This window comes from Lemur catta, chromosome 12, assembly GCF_020740605.2.
Source record: "Lemur catta isolate mLemCat1 chromosome 12, mLemCat1.pri, whole genome shotgun sequence".
NCBI lineage: Eukaryota > Metazoa > Chordata > Mammalia > Primates > Lemuridae > Lemur > Lemur catta.
In genome coordinates this window covers 6,419,565-6,443,521 of record NC_059139.1, presented here as the reverse complement: position 1 = coordinate 6,443,521, position 23,957 = coordinate 6,419,565, and the positions used below count along the sequence as shown (strand labels likewise).

Genomic DNA, 23,957 nt, shown 5'->3' with positions numbered 1-23,957 from the left:
AGATTGAGTTTAGTCATTTCTTAAAACTTTACAATTGAGGGTTTCTGAATAGCGGGTCCTAACGAGGAACTCATTCACTTATTTTCTCCCTTCGTCCCACCCCCGGCTCCGAGAAGATGGTAGAATCCACTTCCTTTAAAGAGGGGCGGGGAGGGAGTTTTAAAAAAAAAAAAAAAAAAAAAAAGCTGGAAATCTCGCGATGGAGGGAGTAGAAGGTGAGGCCGGGCGGCATGGCGGGCTGTTTCGGGCCTGGGGAAGGCCGTGGGCGTGACGTGGGGCTCGCGGCGAGCCGAGGTCGCCACTGGGGAGCCCGTGTCGGGTGCGGGCGCGAGGGGGAGCCCCGGCTGGCGGCCCCTCGGGCTCGCGGCCTGGCGGTGGGTGCGGAGTGGCCGGGCCGCCGCTGCCTCCGCCCTGCGGTGCCGCTTCATCGGCTCGCGGACTCCGGACGCGTTTGCCGGCTGCCGGGCGCTGTTCTGAGCGCTTTCGGGCAAAGGACTCAGTCTTTAGCGCGGTCTTAAGGGATAAGGATACTGGGGTCACGCTGCTTGGTTGGAATCGCAGTTCTGCTACTTTTACTAGGTGTCTTTGTACCTTGGTGTTTCCTTGTCTGCAAAAATGTTTGTAGTAACGGTACTATCTGCCTTACAGCGGTGTCATGAGGATTCAGGGAGAACAGTGCCTGGCCCTTAGCAAGCTGTGTTTAAGAGTTTGTTAAATAAATCCACATTTTGCTCAAATGATCCAGTAAGTTGCCCATGGTTGTACAAGAGTTACGAGAGTTAGTAAGAGATGAAGTTGCACAGCTTAGTGCTGTGAGCCCCACTCTTTCTGTTTTGCTGCCTCAGAAAGCTCTTTCTTGGCAACTATAACTAGAGAATATCCTGTCTTCTAATTCTTTATGCTGTTCTTTCTTCAGAGATCACAAATTAATATTTTATAGGCTTAGTGTTAGTTGTGGATTTCTAGACTCCCTTCACCGCTTCTGCCATAGAACAGGGACTTACCCAGTTGTGTTATTCCCAGCCTTTATTAGGTACTAAATAAATGTTGAAATGCATGCATGCGTTATAGCATTTAACCCCCACTTCAGAGTCAAAAACTGACTTTGTCATTTGATGGTTGGTGATCAAGTAACCTCTCCTAATGTTTGGCCCACTTACTCTCTAGGCTTCGAGGGACTCCAGGGACATAGAAAGTTTTAGAATAAGATCTCATTTCACTTAAGCTTTGCTGATTGTTTCCTTGTTCAAGATAATGAATTCTGCAATCCATTTGGCTCATTAAATTGTGAAAAATAGAAGATGTCCAGTGGCATTCTCTGTGTAGTTTATTTCTTGTCAAAGCTCTGGGATGGGGGGTATTTTTCCTAATATCAATAGTAAATATATATCAAAAGGACACAAATGACATTAGACTAGCACAAGAAAGGCTTCTTACGGGACAAAAGAATATATGTTAAGGGATATAACATATATGTTGCAATTATTAAACTAGTATGCATATGCAAGTGTATAATGAACAGCTTTTAAATATTGTGACATTTAGATATAAATCCCACTCTAAACACGTGGCTGGTCACAATTCCAGAGGATTATTCATCCTGACCTTTGTTCTTTGGCTTGAACTTGGATAAGAAACCTGTGTACTTTTTTGTACATCTTAGGCACTGTCTCTAGCTCCAGCTGATCCAAATATATCACTGAAAATTGTTGAGGTTTTTAACCCATTATTAGAAGTTAATAACCAGGTACAATCTGGAGACAGAATAGAAGTTGACCACACCCTGTCCTTTACTTTTACGGGTGGACTACTAAGTGCTCAATGAAAATGGCCAGTGGCCACCGAAGGAAGCTCTTATTTAGTAGAACAGCTGGTTGTCCCAAAGAGCACACCTGACAGAAATCTCTTGCCATGCATTTGTAATAAATAGTCTAATGACTCTAAACATGTTCCATTACAAAGTTTGGTAGAAATAGTCTTGATTTTAGTTTTGAATGTTCAGGGACTGTTTTTCACTGATAAAAATGGATACTTTCTTGGGGGGCAGAGCTAACAATGTAGTCATATATTGGATTTGCATAATAAACTTCTTCCAAAGCTCAGGCAATGGGCATGGATCTTGTTTTCCCAATACAAATATTTGTGAAGTTGAAAGACTTGCAGGCATAAAAGTGAGACAGAACGCTGCTGGTGTTGCTTCCTTAAAAATACAAATATTGCAGTACATGTAGAATAAAATGCACACTGAGCCTGGTATTCTGAGACCTGCCTTTCTGTTTCTTTCTTACTCCTCACTCAAAAAAGGCTTTCCCCACCTTCCATGCTTCCATTCCAAGGATTGCTTCTTTTGACCCCAAATCAAATTCTGACTCTCTGCCAGTACCTTATCAGTCCCATCATTGGGATCAATCATCCCTCAACCTCCCCCTTATTCCCACAGGGTTTTGTTCATGTTATAGAGTTTCTCACAACCTGACCTGTGTCTGCCTCAGCTGGACCCCACCACACAGGCTTGGGGGTCGAATTGAAGGGTACATGTCTACACTGGTGAAATAGAATTTGGATCATCTGACTCATGTTTATTTAATAAACCCAGGGAACAAATGGGTAACAAAATGTGGTACATCCATGCAATGAAATATTATTCAGCCACGAAAAGGATTAAAGTACTGATACTAGGTACAGCATGGATGAATCTTAAAGACACTGTGCTAAGTGAATGAAGTCAGTCACAGAATACCGCGTAGTATATGATTTCACTGCTGTAAGTCCAGAAGAGGAGGCTCTGTAGAGACAAAAAGTAGATTAGTGGTTGAGGGATGGAGGGTGGCTGGGGGGATGATAGCTGAAGGATAAGGGTTTTCCTCTTGAGGGGAATCTGTGAACATAACAAAACCCATTGAATTGTACATGTCAAATGGGCAATTTATGTGCATATGAATTATATCTCTGTAGAGCTGTTAAAAATTGAGCCCTTTCGGGCCGGGCGCGGTGGCTCACGCCTGTAATCCTAGCTCTGGGAGGCCGAGGCGGGTGGATCGCTCGAGGTCAGGAGTTCGAGACCAGCCTGAGCAAGAGTGAGACCCCGTCTCTACTAAAAATAGAAAGAAATTATCTGGCCAACTAAAAATATATATACAAAAAAATTAGCCGGGCATGGTGGCTCATGCCTGTAGTCCCAGCTACTCGGGAGGCTGAGGCAGTAGGATCGCTTAAGCCCAGGAGTTTGAGGTTGCTGTGAGCTAGGCTGATGCCACGGCACTCACTCTAGCCCGGGCAACAAAGTGAGACTCTGTCTCAAAAAAAAAAAAAAAAAAAAAATTGAGCCCTTCCCCTAGAATGATGGTATTGAGAATAATGATAGCAATGAACAGTTATAACTTAGTCTCTTAGGTCTGTGCTAAGTGCTTTGTATGCTTTATTTTTTTCTGTGAACTTGCATAGATAAGTTTACATGTTATTTAACTGTTCTAATAACCCTATGAGGATAGTATTATTGCTACATTTTTTTTTAAAAGTTTTGCGTTGTGGTAAAAAAAAAAAAAAAAAAACCACCATAATTATTTCTAAATCTTACTGGTGAGAAAACCATGCCTTAATAGCAACTTACTTCATTTTAAACAACTGGTTAAGTTCTGAGACTGCAGAACTGTGTGACTCAAATCCTCTTAAACACTGTGCTGTACAATTGGAATGCCCACAGGATAATTTCATGTAAGACATGACAAATGTGCCTTGACTTTTCTTAAATAAACAGATGCCAGCCTGCTACTATTGCATATACAGGCGTACCTTGTTTTATTGCACTTCACAGATAGTGCGTTTTCTGTCAGCATCATTTTTCCAACAGCGTGTGCTCACTTTGTGTCTCTGTGTGACATTTTGGTAATTCTTGCAATATCTTAAACTTTTTCATTATTATTATATCTGTTATGGTGATTAAATGATCTTTGATGTTACTATTGGCATTGTTTTGGGGCACCACAAACCGTGCCCATTTGGGTGATGAACTTGACAAACTTTGCATGTGTTCGGACTGCTCGCCTGAACAGTTCTTCCCCTCTTCCTCTCCCTCTCCTTGGGCCTCCCTATTCCCTGAGACACAACAATACTGAAACTAGGCCAATTAATAACCCTACAGGGGCCTTGAAGTGTTCAAGTGAAAGAATCACACACCTCTCACTTTAAATCAAAAGCTGGAAAAGGCCGGGCGCGGTGGCTCACGCCTGTAATCCTAGCTCTGGGAGGCCGAGGCGGGTGGATCGCTCGAGGTCAGGAGTTCGAGACCAGCCTGAGCAAGAGTGAGACCCCGTCTCTACTAAAAATAGAAAGAAATTATCTGGCCAACTAAAAATATATATACAAAAAAAAAAAAAATTAGCCGGGCATGGTGGCTCATGCCTGTAGTCCCAGCTACTCGGGAGGCTGAGGCAGTAGGATCGCTTAAGCCCAGGAGTCTGAGGTTGCTGTGAGCTAGGCTGATGCCACGGCACTCACTCTAGCCCGGGCAAGAAAGTGAGACTCTGTCTCAAAAAAAAAAAAAAAAAAAGCTGGAAATGATTAAGCTTTGTGAGGAAGGCATGTCAAAAGCTGAGATAGGCTGAAAGCTTACACCAGTTAGCCAAGGTGTGAATGCATAAGAAAAGTTCTTGAAGGAAATTAAAAGTGCTACTCCAGTGAACATGTGAATGATAAGAAAGCAAAACAGCCTGTGGAGAAAGTTTTAGTGGTCTGGATATAATATCAGACCCCTCACAACATGCCGTTAAGCCAAAGCCTAATCCAGAGTGATGCCCTAACACTCTTCATTCAATTCTATGTAGTCTGAGAGAAGTGAAGAAGCTGCAGAAGGAAAGTTGGAAGCTAGCAGAGGTTGGTTCATGAGGTTTAAGGAAAGAAAGATGCCATCTCTCTAACTTAAAAATGCAAGGTGAAGTGCAAGTGCTGATGGAGAAGCTGCAGCAAGTCATCCAGAAGATCCAGCTAAGATCATTGATGAAGGTGGCTATACTAAACAGCAGATCTTCAGTGTAGATGAAATGGCCTTCTATTGGAAGAAGATGCCGTTTAGGACTTTGATAGCTAGAGAGGAGAAGTCAATGTCTGGCTTCTTAGTTTGTTGTTAGGGACTGATGCAGCTGATGTCTTTAAGTTGAAGGTAATGCTCACTTACCATCCTGAAAATCCTTGGGCCCTTAAGAATTATGCTGAATCTACTCTGCCTGTCCTCTATAAATGGGACAACAAAGCCTGGATGAGAGCACATCTGTTTATAGCATGGTTTACTGAATAGTTTAAGCCCACTGTTGGGACCTACTACTCAGAAAAAAAGATTTCTTTCAAAATATTGCTGCTCAGAGGTAATGCACATAGTCACCCAAGAGCTCTGATAGATGTACAAGGAGATCATTGCTATTTTCATGACTGCTAACATAACATTCACTCTGCAGCCTATGACAAAGGAGTGATTTCAACTTTCAAATCTTATTCTTTAAGACATACATTTCATAAGGCTATAGCTGCCATAGATAGTGATTCCTCTGATGGATCTGGGCAAAGTAAATTGAAAACCTTCTGGAAAGGATTCACTATTCTAGATGCCATTAAGAACACTTGTGATTCGTGGGCGGAGGTCAAAATATCAACATTAAGAGGAGTTTGGAAGAAGTTGATGGATGGCTTTGAGGGACTTAAGACTTCAGAGGAAGTCACTGCGGATATGGTGGAAATAGCAAGAGAATTAGAAGTGGCAACTGAAGATGTGACTGAAATGCTACAATCTCATGATAAAACTTGAGTGGGTGAGGAGTTGCTTCTTGTGGATGAGCAAATAAAGTGGTTTCTTGAGATCTATTCCCGGTGAAGATGCTGTGAACATTGTCGGAATGACAACAAAAGATTTGGACTATTACATGAACTTAGTTGATGAAGCAATGACAGGGGTGGAGAGGATCGATTCCAGTTTTGAAAGAAGTTCTACTGTGGGTAAAATGCTGTGAAGCAGGACTGCATACTACAGAGAAATCTTTCATGAAAAGAAGAGTCAATCGATGCAGAAAACTTCATCGTCTTATTTTAAGAAATTGCCACAGTCATCCCAACCTTCAGTAGCCACCACCCTGATTGTCCTGCAGCCATCAGCATTGAGGCAAGACCCTGCAACCGTGAAAAGATTAGGACTCACTGAAGGCTCATACGATTGTTAGCACTTTTTAGCAATAAGGTATTTTTAAATTTAGGCATATACATTGCTTTATAGGCAATGCTATTGCATACTTAATAGACCAAAGTATAGTGTCAACACAATGTTTATATGCACTGGGAAACCAAAAAATGTCTTTGACTTGCTTTATTGTGATATTCACTTTATTGCAGTGGTCTGGAGCTGAACCTGCAATATGTCCAAGATAAGTTCGTCTGTACAGTGCCAAAATTATAACTGAAATTATTTAAGGCTTTTGGTTTCCATCAAATACTATCACCTTTCTAATTTTATTTTACCTTTATCGCTAGCACCGGTAGCAGACTTTTTCCCCTCGAGTTGGTTTTCCACTGTGAAACCAGTTTTAAAATGCATTTAAAGGGGCCTCGGGAATCAAGAACAAAGCCATGCTGAGAGGAGCATGCTGGTGGCTGGCCAGCTGCCCTGGGGTGTGACCCACCGCTGTGTGCCAGCCTCTGGTGTTCACGGGGGTGGCAGGCAGAACAATGGCCCCTCTCGAAGATGTCCACACTCGGATCCCTGTAACCAGTGCAGATGTGGTTAAGGGTCTTGAGATGGGGGATTATTTTGGATTATCTAGGTGGGCCCAATGTCATCATGAGGGTCCCTGTAAAGAAAGAAGGAGGCAGGAGTGTGAGGTGAGGCAATGTCCTGCCAGAGCAGAGGTTGGGAGATGTGTGGTCAAGAACCAAGGAAGCTGGAAGAGACAGGGACACCAATCCTGCCCTCTAGCTTCCAGAAGGACCGCAGCCCTCCAGCCCATTCCAGACTGACCTCTAGAACCCTATGATAATAGATGTTTTGTTTTAAGCCACTAAGTTTGTGGAAATTGTGTACAGCAGTTACAGGAAAACTTTAACTCTGTGCCACCCTGTGCTATGTGCTTTACCTGCATCCCTCGTTTCAGCTTCACAACAGCCCCGTGAGCCCCACTTTATAGATGAGGAAACCGAGGGTGAGCAAGGAGGAGGGATTCTGGGTCACACAGTTAAAGTGGCAGAGCTGGGATCCTAATCTGTCCCAGCTCTGGAGGGATCCTGCTCTTACCTTCTGTTGTGTGCTTGTTAATCAATTGCAAAATCAATTTCAAATCAATTTCAGAAACTCAAAAATGTTTTAAAGAATAAAGCTCAAGAGGAAGATATTTAAGGTACCATTCATTTCTCTGTAATCAGTGATTGGAGTCTCTTCACTTTATTCTGTACTACTGATAATATTGAAACGATTATTTTTTGTTTTTTTTTAGATCTGCTTTAAAAATCTCTTTATTATCACACTTGTTTAAGATGTTTGGCAAAACCTGATTTTCATTGCCTCTATTACTTTAAAATTGTACTTGTGCAATGGGATTACAGATGCCAGACCAATTTTGATGTGGAATCCTTTTATCCTATTTGAAATAGGGAAATAATTACATATTTTTATGCTTATTTGTTTGTGAGGCTTTGTTCAGAACATAAAAATGAGGAGTTCATGGTTTAAACCTGTACTAATGGATATTGAATTACTACATTACCAGATAAGTTTGAAAGCATTGTTTTCTAAGGATGACTCCTAGACACAAAATCAGTATGTTGGAAAGAAAAGATTTCAGTGTTCTAATAGTATGGAATAATTTTCCCCAAGACACTGTAATTTTGTTAATGGAATTTAGAACTCATCATGGGATCTGATACTTGTCATTTAGAGTATATTCAGCTAAATTGTCTCTCTTTAAAAAGCATGATTTTATTTGTCTATAAGAATTATAGAAAAAAAAATACTATCTTGGATTTCAGATTTGGTGCTACCTCTGTATCTTCTGCTTGTTCTCACTCTAGGTTCACCCCTAGAAATGCTTACAGAGGAAAGTCAGCCAAGGCATGTTTTACCCACAGGTTTTGAAGCCAACAGTTTGAAGAAAAGCAACTGGGGATTCTTAGTTACTGGGATTGTTGGTGGGACTCTGGTGGCTGTGTATGCAGTAGCTACGCCGTTTGTAACACCAGCCCTCCGAAAAGTTTGTTTGCCTTTTGTACCTGCAACTACAAAGCAGATTGAGAATGTCGTGAAGATGTTGCGATGTAGAAGAGGATCCCTGGTAGACATTGGCAGCGGCGATGGACGTATTGTGAGTTTTGCTAAAACATTTTAAGGTTTGGAGCCAGCATTGTTAAAAATTTCTGCTTTATATTTCTTACGGAGTATGCAAAGCTTTGCTAAATCTGACAGTTTGAAAAAGTGGTCATTTCATTTTGTGTTTCTTTGGATAAATGATTAAGCTGTAGGTATGTGTTGCAATTCATTTTTCTTAAATTTAATTTTTTTTTTTAAGGAGAAAGTACCTTGTAGACATGCCTGATAAAAAAGAACCATTACTTAGTAATTATCAAATTGTCTCTTTGGCAGGAAGGGAATAATATTAGTACCTGGCTGGGTGTGATGGCTCACACCTGTAATCCCAGCACTTTGGGAGGGTGAGGTGGGAGTATTGCTTGAGGCTAGGAGTTTGAGATCAGCCTGGGCCACACAGCAAGACCCTGCCTCTACAAAAAATAAAATTTGGCCAGGCCTGTGGCGTGTGCCTTTAGTCCTAGGTATTTGGGAGGCTGAGGCAGGAGGATCACTTGAGCCCAGGAATTTGAGGTTGTATTGAACTATGATCACACCACTGCACTCTAGCCTAGGTGACAGAGGGAGACCCTGCCTTTAAAAAAAAAAATATTAATAATAACAAAAAACTTAAAAACAAATTGTCTGTTAAAATACTTGTGCTGACAGAGGTAGCATAATGAGAAAAAGCATGTTAAATAATGGAGTTTCACTATTTTATGTTTTTGCATCATAGATGTTTGTGTCTACATTTGTCTGTAAGTGTATAAGTAATAATTCCTGTGGGGTAATACAGAGTTGAAATAAGGAAGAGCCAGTGAGTAACCCCCACTAAGCTGAAGAGCAGACTTTCAGCTACTTCATCTCCCTTTGACCCCAACCGGGAACCTATAAATAAAGACACAAGGCCACTGACTGGCGAGTGGGTGTCTCAGAGCACGTTCCTCCGAGGGCAGGGTGGCGCCATTCTTAGCCTCACCCTGACAATGAGCTGAAAAGTGAGCACAGTGGTAGGAAAGGCTGGTGTTTTGGAAGCGTTTAGTGTGGAGACCAGCGGGGCCTCAGCACCTTCCACCAGCCCCTTCCCACACACAGCCTGTGATTTTGTGATTCTGAACTGGAATGAGCAGGAAGAGATTAAAAAGTAAATCAGATTTTTTTATTTAAACTTTTTTTTTTGCTTTAAAAATTGTGTTAAAATACTCATACCATGATGTTTACCATCTTAACCACTTTTAGGCGTGCAGTGCAATGGCACTGAGTGCGTTCACGTTGTGCCACCATCACCACCTCATCTCCACAGCTCTTCTCACCCAGCAAAACTGAAGCTCTGTACCCGTTAAACAAGACCTCCCATTCCCCTCCACCCCCCCTGCCTCTGGCAACCACTACTGTTTGATTTTAGGAAATTGGAAGACGTATGTGTTAATAAGGAGGAAATTTTAAAATCCACATTTGATACTTTACATATTTTAATGGTATCTCTGTGGTTTCCATGAGAATGGTTTCCTTGAGGTACTCTAGTAACTTGAGAGATTACCTTAGGTGGGACAGCTCTGTCAAGGGATGCTCCTTTGAAGAAGGGGGCAAGAGAGACTGCTAGAGAGACCCTGGGACAGCCCCACCATCCCTCCCACCGTATGGAGGCTGGTGGGATTCCACAGTTAACTTTATTCTGATGCATTCTATTTTATTTTTGCCTGTTTTCAGTTTTGACTGTTGAAACATTAAGGAAATATGTAAATAATTGCAGATTTTCATTGACAGATTACTTTTATTGCATATATTTTATTGTATATAGTTGTCCACAAAACCATTCTTCTAGGCATATTCATTTCACCTGCTGCTGTGCTAGCCCACGGAGTGAGAGATGCAGCAGATTTTTAGCAATTTTTTGTTAGACCCACCCAGGGTTGCCTAATCCAGAATTAACTATGGAGTTGTCAAAAGCAAACCTAAACATCTATTCTGATACTTAGGGTGAAATCTTTGTGATACTCAGGGTGAAATCTTTAACAAAAAACAAGAAAACTGAGTTTAAATGGCTTGGCCATTACCTTATCCACAAAGCTAGGTAACTTTAGAGATACATTAAAAAAAATTTTTTTTTCTTATTTCAAAATATCAACAAATGTTTCTGTTACATGTCTACTCGTATAACACTTAAGTCAGAGCTTTTAGTGTGCCCATCACCTCTCATTGTACCTGATAGGTAAGTTTTTACCTTCACCCCCTCCCACTCTCCTTCCTTTTTGATTTCCAATGACCTTACCATCTCTTTGTGCCTATGTAGGCCCATTGTGTATCTCCCAGTCACTCGACAGTACATGTGGTATTTGTTTTTCCATTGCTCAGATACTTCGCTTAGGATAATGGTCTCCAGTTCCATCCGAGTTGCTGCAAAGACATTATTTCATTCCCTTTTATGGCTAAGTAGTACTCATGGTATACATATACCACATCTTCTTACTCTACTCATGAGTTGATGTGCACTTAGGTTGGTTCCATATCTTTGTAATTGTGAATTGTGCTGTCATAAACATTCAAGTGTAAGTATCTTTTGATAAAATGACTTCTTTTCCTTTGGGTAGATACCCAGTGGTGGGATTACTGGGTCGAATGGTACATCCACATTTGTTTCTTTGAGGAATTTCCGTACTGTTTTCCATAGAGGTTGTACTAATTTTCAGTCCCACGAACAGTGTGTAAGCATTCCTTTCTCTCTGTCCACACCAGCATGTATAGTTTTTTGACTTTTTAATAATGACCATTCTGACAGGAGTAAGGGTATCTCATTGTGGTTTTAATTTGCATTTTCCTGATAACTAGTGATGTTGAGGATTTTTTCATGTTTTTTTGGCCATTTGTCTATCTTCTTTTGAAAAACTTCTATTCATGTCTTTTGCCCACTTTTTAATGGGATTTTTTTTCTTGCCAAATTTGTTTGAGTTCTTTGTAGATTCTGAATATTAGCCCTTTATCAGATGCATAGTTTGCAAATATTTTCTCCCATTTTTTAGATTATTTATTCTGTTGATTATTTCCTTTGCTGTGCAGAGGCTTTTTAATTTAATTAAGTCCCATTTATTTATTCTTGTTGTTGCTGTATTTGCTTTTGGTGTCTTAGTCATAAATTCTTTGCGTAGGCCATATCAAGAAGAGTTTTTTCTATGTAAATTGATTTTTGGTCAGCTCATGAGGCACCCACTTATCGAGCTTTTTCACCTTTCCAATTTGCTTCAAATGCCAAACAACTGTAGAATGATCAGTGTTGAGTTCTTCAGCAACTTCTTATGTAGTTGTAAGAGGATCAGCTTCAGTGATTGCTCCCAATTGGTCGTTGTCAACTTCCAAGGAGGTACTTTTTGATTGCATGTTTTAGGATTATAAACTATTAATAGGAAGTATTCATATCATTTGACCATGTAAGTTGATTTTTTTCTTATTTTGAATAAATCCTGGCCTCTCCCCGTAGGTAATAGCAGCTGCAAAGGAAGGATTCACAGCTGTTGGTTATGAATTAAATCCATGGCTAGTTTGGTACTCCAGATACCGTGCTTGGCGAGAAGGTGTGCATGGCTCTGCCAAGTTTTATATTTCGGATTTGTGGAAGGTACGTAGAGCAAAGAATGGTGTTAGAGAAATCCAGTGAAAAATGTTATTGTTCATAATTAGTATGACTGAAAACTGAAAAATGTATTGAAAAATAATTAAAATTCAAGTGAATATTTTGGCATAATGAAACGTGTACACATTTTAAATGGATAGATTTTACAGATAGACTACTTTAGAAGCTTAAGGTTTTCTATATTATAGATCATGTGGATTCTGAGACTTTATTTCCTGTATTAAAGTGTACTCATTTCTCTTTATTACAAAATAATGAGATTTTCCATCTCGTTTGGAAATCTTATAAATTATTCTTGATAGACATTAGACATTTCTATGTTTCTGTGTGTGTGGGTGTTTGTGTATTTAGAGACACAGAGGTGGGTGATAGAGAAAAGAATCCACCATTCATGTTGTGCTATTTCTTGTCCTCATAAAGCACGAGATACTTCCAAAGTTATTTGTACTCTAAAAAATGCCCTGTAATTTTGCTTTAGGAATGACCCATAAAATGCTTTTTCTTAAATAAGAATTTTCCATTGTAATGTTGTCATCAGTTGCTTAAAAATTCATTTGCGTTTTGCTTGCATTGTTTTTCATACCATATATACATAAATGCTCTCTATAGAGTAAATAAGACTTTTATTGGGCAATAAGAATTTTGACTGGCGAAGCACTTTTCCCCCAGTTTTTCAACTAAAGCCCATTTTATTGCGTTCTTACACAGTATTTTAGAGAAGAGGAGGGGACTAGAATTTTAAGGATGGTTCAACATAAGAAAACAGCTGGCTCCGAAGTCCCCTGAGTTCGTGTGAAGCTGGTTTGGTATAGAGTGGAGCGGAGTGGGAACTCGTGGGCCGGGTGCTGCCGGCTCGAGCCCCAGTTGGTCACCGAGGCATCACTGGCCTTTCTGACACTTGGCTTTGCCAAACCCACCAATTGGCAAACTGGAAAATGGCTGACATTTCTATGAAACAAGTTAAGTTTCATGTATGGCTTTTTATGATTAATCTACCGATTGTCTCCTCATCTCATTTAGGTTACTTTTTCGCAGTACTCGAACGTCGTTATTTTTGGTGTGCCCCAGATGGTGAGTACGCACTTTCCTGTTCTCTGTTTGGGGTCAGGTGGCATCAAAACCTTTCCAGCTCCAACGTTCACCCCTTACCCGTGTGCAAAGCGATGGCCTCCCAGAGATTTTAGGGAGCACCAGGTTTTAGTTCATTGGTTCAATAAAATATTGCAGAGCCTTAAAAGTTTAATCATAAAAGATTCAGCCATGTTTTTAAACTTTGGCTTCAGATAAAATTCCCAATGATCTACCTAAGCCTTAAAAATTCCAGTTTGGAAGCTGCTTTATGAGGTCCCAGTGTCGAATGCAGTTTGCAGTTTTAGGGCCGCTCACTCGCCTCCAGCTGAAATCGCTTGGGAAGGTTAATGGGATGTTCCCTTGGAATCGATCCTTCCTCCAATCTTGCAGGAAGATAATTTTCAGGGTGAATGAGCATTGATGAGTTTCAATTTACCTCAGTTTACTGATTTTCCAAGGAACAGAGTACTGAACTTTGATTACGTACTTTCAAAGTTGAAAATACCCCAGCATTGTGCTGAAAATAGTCCTCTTTAGCCTGTGGAAAGATGGTCATGGTGGGACGCTTTACTGTAATTACTGGTTTACAGACCATGGAAAGAGATCCCTTTTCACTTTTCAGAGTCTATAATTGTAACCATAATAATCTTGGCAGAATTGGATGTTGGCTGAAATGCCACTTTATAACTGATACAGTTTTTAATTTAAAGAAAGCAAGTTTACTTTTTTGTTTTCTTATTTATACCTTAATTTTTATATAAGATGTTTCAATGCTTGAGAAACTGTTAAAGCCTTCAGTGTAATGTCATATTCTTTAACTTTTAAAGACAATTTAGAAACACTGCTGTTAAATATTCTTGAAAGTAACAGTATTCTATGTGTTTGTAATTCTCATTAGACCTAAAATTAAAACCACACTCGGGTGTCTACACTTTTGTTGGAGAAGTGAGGTGAGGTAGAAGGGCACAGCCCTTGGTCATCAAAGAAAAACCCACTTGGGATCACAGAATTGATGTGGAATTTTGGTGGTAATTTACTACTTATTATGATGTTTGAGCTTTCCTCCTAAAATGGAAGTTAGCTTTTTAGAGACACGTAACTTTAATTTGAATCCATACTTTATAAAATTAGGAAGTTAGTGTTTACTGGGAATTCCATGCTGTCTGGAGAGGCAGGATGAGGAAGTGAGCCGTGGATCATGAGACCATGGCTGCCTGGTCCCAGCAGGGGGCAGCAGTGGCCTTTGGTAGTCGTCATCGCCACACGACGTGGAGTCCTGCTGCTTCTTGTCACATTTGAAGCAGAGTCAGTTTTTGGAGCTATTCGCTCGGGGGAAATAGAGTCTTATTATTTTGATGAATGCTTTTGCAATTATTGCCCATTCTTCAGTACACAGAGAAATCTTCAGTAAGGGACTGGTAGCATATCACCATTCCCAAGGAAGAAGGGGAGCAGCTGAAGTGCACGAAGCTTCCACATTCCCGGTGTTACGGAGATTCAGCCAGCTTGCAGTTTTCCACACTGGCGGATCGATCAGGGGTGCAGAGGGCCAGATGGTCTGGGAGGCTGAATTTCATGTGTGGAGGGCCCCCACTTTCAACCTCATCAAGCTTTGCCTAAGTGGAGGCAGTGAGGGAGAGGGAGAGGGTGCTGTACCAATGACTATGCCATTCGTGGCTAGGTGGCTCGACAAAGCTAGCGTGCCATGAAACGTTTCCCGTGGCAGCTGCTGCACAGGTAGATACTTAGAGAGCCAGGAGGAACGCTGGAGGAGTTTAGAGGTAGCAGTCCCTGGGGTTGTAAATCCTCACCCCTGCTTCTAATACCAGACAGATTATCCCTAATAGCTCTGTGCAGTTGCAGCTCAAAATCAGCGGTGTCCTAGCAGTTCAACACAAGCACACATCTAATGTAAAAGGTTGAAGAATCCCATTTGGATCTGGCAAATCCAGCACTGGGATTGTAAAGATCCACATTTAACACCAGCTTATACACCAAGAGCATCTTTTCAAAATGTAGGACAGATCAATTGTGTCCTTGTTTACCCTTATATGACTTGTTGCCACTTAAAAGGATAAGGCCCAATCCCTCAGTGTGGCCTCGAGGCTGGCGTGGAGTGGTCCCCACTCACCTCCAGCCTCACCTGGGCCACACCTCCCAGCTCTCTGTGCCAGCCCTCTGTCCTCTCAGCCCCTGGAATTTGCTGGGCTTCTCTTCCCAGAGCCTGGGGCCGTGTCCTGCCCCCTGACTTTGGTCCTCCCACTCTGGGCCTAGTGAGTGGACACCTCCTGACCTCAGCAGTCTTTTCCTCCGCAGAGCTGTCCTTGATGGCCCAAGGGGGCAAGCGCCACTGTCCCCTATTTTTCACTCCTGTAGCACACTTTGCCCTTCCTTAGATAAGCTTCTGTACATTTCTTGTCTGGTGGCCACGCACACTGCATGGTAAGCGCAAGGTTGGGGACCAGGCCTGTCTTCTTCTCTGCAAGACCTCCAGCAGGGTGACACTGGCACAGAGTGACCACCCAGTAAACGGTTGTTGAATGAATGCGTGTGGTACAAACTTACCCATTACTTACACTTTTCCTAAAAGGCTATTAACTTTTTTTTAATAATTTCAAAGTATTACAGGGGTACAAATGTTTTTGTTACATGGATACCTTGTATGATGCTTAAGTCGGGGCTTTTTGTGTGCCCACTGCCCGCGTAGTGTTCATTGTACCTGACGGCTGGATTTTTACCCCTCCCCACTTCTTGATTTCCTGTGACTCTTACATCTCTTTGTGCCCATGTGTGAGAAGGCTATTAACTTTCATAACTTCAAAGAATGACTAATTTTACTTTCGAATTCTGTTACTAATTGAAGAATGAAAATATCATCCTTACGGTCTGATAAAGAAAAATGATTCATGACCGAATCATTTATCCTTCCTTCCTTCCTTCATTCATTAAGCCTGGTCACTATGGCCAGGCCCTGCTCTAAGCACTTGGAATACTTTAGTGAATAAAACAGATTATTTCCCCCGTCCCCGGAGGTGCTCACATGCTGGTGGGGAGAGCAGATGTTACATGAGACACCTGTAGACAATATAGTGTCCAACAGAGGGGAGGGGCTATGGAGCAACGGAAGCAAGGGAGTGACAGGTTAGGGACAGTATCCCTGCACAGGTGATGTTTGGGGGCGAGGGAAGGTGTGCTTGCTGGGATGAGAGCAGCAGGCAGGGGTGTGGTGTGAGTGAGGGGAGGTCAGAGGAGATATAGGGCTGGGGCGGGAAGGACGCTGGCCCTTGGATGGGCGGGAGCCTGGGGTGAGCAGAGAGGACTGCGGGGACCCGCTGGGGTTGAGAAGGAGCACAGGCTGCCTCGTGAAGACTAGACTGAAGGCAAACGTGGGCCGAAGCTGGGAGACGGGCTGTGAGCTCTTGCAGGTGTCCCGGCTATGCAGTGGCTGGTGAGAAAGGTCAAATTCTGGATGCATTGTGGAGACAGAATGAACAGGATCCATGGGCAGATCCAGCGTGGGGAACAGAGACAAAGAGGGATCATGGGAGACCTCAGGGTGTTTGGCCCAAGCTCCTGAAGTTTGGCATTGCTGTGAACTGCGCTGGGAAGGGTGCAGGCAGAGCCCGGTGGGGAAGTTCAGCGTGGGCACGGGGGCTTTGGGTGTGCATGGACATGTCAAGCGGTGATCATGGCAAAGGAGGAGTCTGGGGGTTGGGAGGAGAAGGGGGTGACTGGAGATGTGGGTTTGTTAGGCATCTGCCCACAGGTGGCTATAATCCCCTATGGGGAGCACAGGGTTGGAGCCGTCCAAGGCCTGGGCCCTGGACTCTGACATTTGGGATCTGGGAAATGAGGGGCAACCAGGAAGGACACAGAGAGGAGCCTGGGAGGGGGGAGTGCTGGGGGTGAGTCACCCAGATAGCCAAGTGAAGCAAGTGTTCAGGGGGGTCTTGTGGGGTGGGGCTGCTGCGGGCACAGCTGAGTCCTCCTCCACCTTTGAGCTGGTTTCTACTTACATTTAAAGTTTTGAAGATATAATTAGAATATGGTGAGTTCGTGTTACTTTTAAGCCTATAATTGTACGAATAATTTTGAATTCCATTAGACAGACAGGACATATCACTGCTTCTCTTTGTGTGTGATATCAAGGACCAGATTTGTTGCATATTTATGTGTAATTTAGTCAGTTAATTTCTTATGATTGAAATAGCTCCTTTCATTTCTAGGTTTATCTTGACTTAGCATATGACAATCATTTGGAAATAAAAGAAACTGTAAAAGAGAAAAGAGTAATAGTGATATGAATAAGTTTACAATTATCCTTTTTATGAACAAAATTACCATAAGAAATCTCTGATATTTTGGAAAATGCATATTGTCTCTTTCTTTGCTTATTTAATTTTTCCCTCAAGGAACAAAACTTTTGTTTTTTTTAAATCTTTTACTGGCTGTTAAAAGAATAGAAATCTTCCATCCTTAATGAAATTTATCTTTGTTATCTTGGTATTGATTCTAATGAAGAATTAGAATTTTGGCTCACTCTAGCCACAGGTCGTGTTGAGTTTTTCTAAGCACTTTTATAAGATAGAGGTCAGGAAGAAAACCTTCACAGAAGCACTATTGATTTGTTCATCTTGCTTTAATTGGTTACTTTTAAAGGGAGTAGTTTTTGCTTAGATATTGGTTTCTAAATATCATTTCTCAGTAAGCAGAACCCGGAATCTTTGAAAAATGGCTGATCCAGGGCTGGGGAAGGGAAGATACAAAAGCCTGGAACGTTTTGTGCCGCCAGAATGTAAGGAAGTGCTCAAATGTTTGATGGGAGTGTGTCTAAAGGACAGAAAAGCCAGCTGCAAGAGGCTTCTGGTGGCCAAATTAGGACAATTTGAGCATTAGAATAGATGACAACAGTAATAGATTATAAACCATTGAATGAAATAAGAATCTACGTGTTCATACTTAGTGATAGGTAGGTAGATAGAGGGAGAGAGGGAGAGAGAAGGGAAAGCTTGTCCTTACGGTGGAATGCCAACCTTACATCCAGAAGAAATGACAGGATTAGCAAATTGCCACTTGGCAACCATTATAGGAAAAATTGACTGTGGCCAGAATCATCAACAAGGGCTACCAGACTACTGATTATAAAAGGAGAACTAGTAACTACACTGTGGAGCTACCAGATTCCACCTTTGCTGAGTAGTCAATGTCACCATCAAAAGCAAAAGGACCTCCTGGGCCTCTGTGGAGCCTGGTAAATTCACAGCCTTGCAGACGGGCTGTTGCCAAAGACACACGCTGAACCAGTGAGAAAGAACGTCAGAGCAGCCAAGCTGAGGGCCACTTGGTCCGATACCGAAGAGTGTTATTGTCACAAAAGACAAAGGCAGATTGAGGAACTGTTCTGGATCAAAGGAGAACAAAGAGATGTTACAGCTAAATGTAAAAGTGATCCTGGACTGGATCCTGCACTGGGAAAATGTGATACAGGACATTATTGGGACAATGACAAAGTTAGAGTTTTATTATTGGAATACAATGTTACATTTTCTGAATATGATATATGTGCTGGGATCATGTTAAAGAGTGTTTTTTTTTCTTAGAAAAAACACACTGAAGTATTAAGAGGTGAAGGAGCATATTGTGTGCAACCTCTCCTCAAATGGATCAGAAAAAATGTTCCTAGAGAAAGGAAGCGAGCAAATGTGACAAAATGACAAAAATTGGTAAACCCTGTGTAGGCATACAGGGGTTCATTGTTCTATTCTTGTAACTTTTCTGTAAGTTTGAAATTACCTCAAAATAACAAGTTAAAAGAAGAAAGTGGAAAAAAATATTTTTAGGATGTGAAGGTGGTAAATAATTTTAGGACCTGCAGATAAATTTTTAAGCAGGTATTAATTTGTTGATGTAATTAAAATGTCAATACTTTTAGCAAACAATAAAAACTCTTTATTGGTAGATTGCTAATAAAATGATATTAATACAGAAGTGATATAAATTAGGTTGACTATCAAGAAATTCATTATCAGGGGCTGGGCATGGTGGCTCACATCTGTAATCCCAGCACTTTGGGTGGCCAAGGCAGGAGGATTGCTTGAGGCCAGGAGTTCAAGACCAGCCTGGGCAGTATAGCGAGACCCCCATCTCTACAAAAATAAAAACAGGTTCATTATCAGTACATTATGGATACATTTTTTAAAAAATTATGAAATATTTCATTGTATTTCAAGTTGATAGAATGTGTATATTTTTTCGTGGCCTAATAATACCATATTTCATTGACTCTAGATGATGTTGATTTTAAGATTCACCATTGCCATTAAGAAAGAAAAAAATATTGCCAATTATAATTCTAAGACAATGTCAATTGTATGATGTATCTGATTTCAGGGATGTGAAAGATGTGGAAAAATATGTCTGAAATATATGAGACTGGGTATATTGAAATGTTTCAGTAGGTAAATAATTTAAAGCTGTTTCTTATTTTAATGACTGCCACATCATGATTTTAGTCAGAAAACTGAAAATCTATGATGCACATCTGCTAAAAATGGCACATTTGATAATTGATACTGGAAGATGTTCTTATCACTGTGGTTAATGTGTCTTCTGCATTTGAATGGCTTGTTTGATAATGTATTTGTGCCCCGAAGTGATCTTTTTAACAAGTAGTAATTTTTATGCTGATATTTTCAGGGACTCTTAAGCACAGAAGGACTTTTTAGAATCATTTCCTTTGAATCACTGCTCACTGAAATAATGGCTGTTATTCCCCGCAGATGCTGCAGTTGCAGAAGAAACTTGAACTTGAACTTGAGAATGATGCGCGAGTCATTGCTTGCCGGTTCCCTTTCCCGCACTGGACGCCAGACCACGTCACTGGGGAGGGAATAGACACTGTGTGGGCATATGATGCGAGGACTTTTAGAGGAGGTGCAAAGAGGCCCTGAACATCAACACACTTCCAGTTGGTCATTCAAATGTAAACTTTACCAGGGGTGCTTTTCTGAAACACTGGGATCTTCTTTGGTTTTGTGGAGACTCACAGCAGCTGTGTCTCTAGCAACAGAGCATATTTTTCTTTGGTATAGAATGAGAAATTACTGTTACTTCCCTTAACTTTAGGAGAAAACAAACAAGTTAAGAAAAACAGATAGATTTAAAATTCACTTTTAATGGTTTATTCCAAAAATCATGCTCACTGCCTTTTCATGCATTTGGTTGCATGAAAATATGAAGGCATGATGGTCACGTTCATGGATAGGAAAGATGTCTATAGCTCTTCACATTATAAACAGTATGGTTTAATGCCACAGATGAGGAGGAGTGATTTTTAAAGAGAGTAATGTATTCATATTAACAAATGCTTGCCGTTTCCTATAGCTTTATTCATATGTAAGTTTTCTCTCTTTCTTTTTTGTACTTCATGGCAAAATTAATTTTTTGAAGGATTCAGAGAGGCATTTATATTTTATAACATCTGTTAGGAATAATTTGTTCCAAGGCTAGATTACTGTATTTTATTGAATCTAAGATGTATGTATATACATGTGTATACATGTGTGTAAATGTGTGTGTATACATGTATATACATTTTAACATTTTCTGAAATTGTGACGTATCTTCCAGTGGAAGGTGTTCGATAGCTTTAATTGGCAGTGTTGTACATCATGTAGGTGTGTATCAACTACAATTGATGGCATCTTAGATTTAATGAAATATGATATTCAGAGACGATACATAATAGTGGAGGAGTTGGTAATGATTAATAGCAAAATAAGTGATCGTGAGCTTTGGCGTAGGCTCACCTGGGTTCCAGTCCCTGTTTGTCATCAGCAGGAAGCCGTGGACCTGTGACTTACCGTCTGTGAGCCTGGGCCTCCTGAGTACCCCTGCTGTTGTGGTAGTGATAACTGAGCAGGGGACTGGAGACCAGGTTGTTAAACCCATGGCACGTGGTCTTTGGTCTGCAAATGGTACTTGTTATCTCAGGCACTAAGGAAGAGATTATTCATGGAAGTTGCAGATTATTTCTGCTAGTCACTATTTTTATGAGAGCAGCCATTTATTTAATATTTCTCGTTTATGAGAAGAGACTGGACTGATTTAAATAAACAACAAATGAAGAAAAGCCTTTGAATGTGAGAAGACATGTTTCATAGATCTGAAAAAAGAATATTGAATGGCGGCTTGAATAATCCCTGCTTATCACGGAGAGAAATGGAACTCCCAGTCACACACCTGTAACCTCAATACCCAACTCTCTCAATGGGGAGTTAATAAAGTAAGGTGGTCACATCTTTAAACTTATAAAAATACAATCAATTTGATAATTTTCATTTAAATGAGAACATCTGGGGACATGTTCATTCATTCATTCAGCAAACATGTCTTGAGTATCTGCTGTGTGATTCCACGGTGCACAGACTTGCAAGGCCCCTGGCCTCCTGGAACTCATATTCTGGAAGAGGGAGACAAACAAGTCAGCCAGTCTTAGTGTGTGTGACGTTCTCTGAGAGAAATGGACAGCGTGATGGCACAGAGGGCAGCTGTGTGTGTTTGGGAGCAGGAGTGGGATGTTGCAGACATCTGTAGGCTTTGGTGGCTGCCATGTTTCTGTCCCACCAGCCCCTGATCTCCTTATGAAGCACGAGTTCTCTCCCGTGGTGTGTAGTTTTGGTGGGAGGGCAGTTCTTGGTGTGTGCTTCTCACTGTCACCTTCCACTGTAGCCAGTTCTGCCTGTGACCTGTCTGGGCACACTTGGTGAGCGACCTGAGGGAGGTGCTTGCCATGCAGAAGTGGTGGTAGGGGAGGGTTTTGTGGAACTTTGGAGGGATTCAGCAACTTTCTAGATGTGTTCCTGGTGGATTTGTAGAGGCATCAAGCTATGTGCAGAGTTATTAGTAACTTACCATTTTTGGAGTATCTCCTTTAGTTTCTCAAGAATTCAGTGATGCTTGGTCCTGCAACCTCAGAGTAAGGTGGACCGTTTCATAGAAGTGTTGTGATTCATTGAATCTGCAAGATCTTTAATTGCTTTTTAAAATTGTGGCTTGTTAATTAAACTGTACATTAAGGATTTTCCTATAGAAGTTATTGTGGCCTCTCTGGCTCATGTGAATTTTTATCAGTTATTAGGTTAAGGACATTGATCAAATTTGCACGTGACACAAGTCTGGGAATGAGAGCTATTATTGTTAGCTGTCAAACAGAAGATTTATAAATGTCTGTGCAGATTGAAATCAGGGGCCAGTGCTAACTTAATAAAATTTAAAATTAAAAAGAACTATAGAAAGATAGCTTAGAGTGATACAGCCTAACAGGACCCGGGGTGAGTAGAAATGGGGGTTTCTATCAACAGTCAGGCCAGTGGCTTGAGCAAGCTGCCTCTGAATGCTTCTTCCAAACGCAGGGTCCCAGGAACACAACCCCATCTTGCCCAGGTGGCCCTGTCAGACCCTCAGTTGCTTCTGGTGTTCACACTCCCGCAAATACTTAGCTCCAGCAAGTGTACGTGAAACCAAGTTTAAAAGATTTCAGAAGAGACTCTTCCAGAGGCCATGGCTGGGAAACAGTGTACACTATGACAAGCGATAGCCACACAGAAGAGAAGAAATGCACAATTCTTGACATTTAAGCCCTGCAGCTGGGTGCCATCCCTCTGCCAAAGTACTTTCCCTGATGGCCAAAGGTGTGGAAGCCCTGACGATGAAGAAATAAATGCTCTAAAGTCCAGCAGTCTTCTAAGCATGTGCTATTATACATATTTCTGAGCTTATCCCTGGGTGAGCACATTCCAAGAAAGACCTCTTTGTCATTGCAGAGCCAACTACAGGAGTCTACTTAAGTTTCAGCAAACAGACACACAAGAAGTATACCCACTGGTTGTGTGGTGTGTCTGGTCGCCTTTGTGGCCCCGTGTGCCATAGTGTGACCAGCCTTTATTGAGACACCTGAAGTCGTCTGGGCCACAGTGGAGCATTCCTCACCCAGCTGGGCAGGGCAGCAAAGCCTGCCGGCCTCTGACCCGGGCTTCTTGTCCCAAAGCAGAGAAGCTAGCAGGTCGGGAAGGAGGTGTGCAGAGCCTGTCCTGGAGCAGGGGCACCAGTGGGCCAGGAAGGAAGTGTGCAGACACTGCTTGCCTCCTACCCCGGAGCCATTCTCTGCTCTGTCTTGCTAACAGATCCCCTAGTTTTTCAGGTGTCGGGATCAGTGTGTTCATCACAGGGGCCCTGCCAATTGTCTGGTTCCATTCCCCTTTGCTGTGGGTGCCAGGGTGGTTGGTGGACATGTGACCCTGTTCCTGCCAATGAGATTTGAGGACATGTCTGCTGGGAGCTTTGGGAAAGGTTTTTGTTGCCAATAGAAGGAGCTACGTGAGGAGTGAGTATCCTTCCTGTCTTTGGACATGCAATGTTAGGCGGTAATGCCCGGAGCTTAGCAGCCACTCTGTGACCACGAGGGGAAAAATGAAGATGGAAGCCAAGATGCTGAGGCTGGCAGAGCACACAGATGGAATGACCCAGGTCCTGGGGATGCTGCTGAGCTGCTGAACCAACCGCGAGCCTCCTACTTCTTGACGTTTTATGAAGTGAAGTGATAAACCCATTTGTTTTAAGCTGCTTTTACATGGGTGTTGTGTTGTTTGGCCACAGTGTGGAGTGGCAGGCACCATGGGGCCACTGTCCCTTCTGGCAAGGACTAGAGGCGGAGGCACTTTCTAGCAAGGCTGGAAGGTGCATCTGGAGCGTGTAAGGGGTGGAGAGTTCCCAGGCAGAGAGCCCTACTCACAGAGTAGCTGCCAGGAGTAGTGTTTGGGGGACTCGAGGGCTGAGAAGTTGGGCTGGCCTTCCCAGGGGATTAAATGGCCCCTGAGGGACCCGAGTCACCCTAGGGGGCATTGTGCTCTTGGGGACATGCGCAAGGGCGCGTCACAGCATAGC

The 23,957-nt window shown here is 42.0% G+C and overlaps 1 protein-coding gene across 1 annotated transcript; it reads left to right on the top strand.

Annotated features, from left to right (window-relative positions):
• Nucleotides 1-180: 180 nt before the first annotated feature.
• Nucleotides 181-22,749, top strand: ATPSCKMT (ATP synthase c subunit lysine N-methyltransferase). Its single transcript, XM_045565976.1, has 5 exons — nucleotides 181-215; nucleotides 8,044-8,333; nucleotides 11,790-11,927; nucleotides 12,963-13,013; nucleotides 19,793-22,749. Exons 1-5 carry the CDS (start codon nucleotides 200-202, stop codon nucleotides 19,961-19,963), a joined length of 666 nt encoding a protein of 221 aa, XP_045421932.1. The 5' UTR covers nucleotides 181-199; the 3' UTR covers nucleotides 19,964-22,749.
• The last annotated feature ends 1,208 nt before the right edge of the window (nucleotides 22,750-23,957 follow it).

Bases quoted from the DNA above. Each gene is read 5' to 3' on its own strand.
- ATPSCKMT (XM_045565976.1), top strand. The intron at 11,928-12,962 runs GTACGTAGAGCA...CATCTCATTTAG, and splicing joins ATATTTCGGATTTGTGGAAG to GTTACTTTTTCGCAGTACTC. The intron at 13,014-19,792 runs GTGAGTACGCAC...TATTCCCCGCAG, and splicing joins TTTTTGGTGTGCCCCAGATG to ATGCTGCAGTTGCAGAAGAA.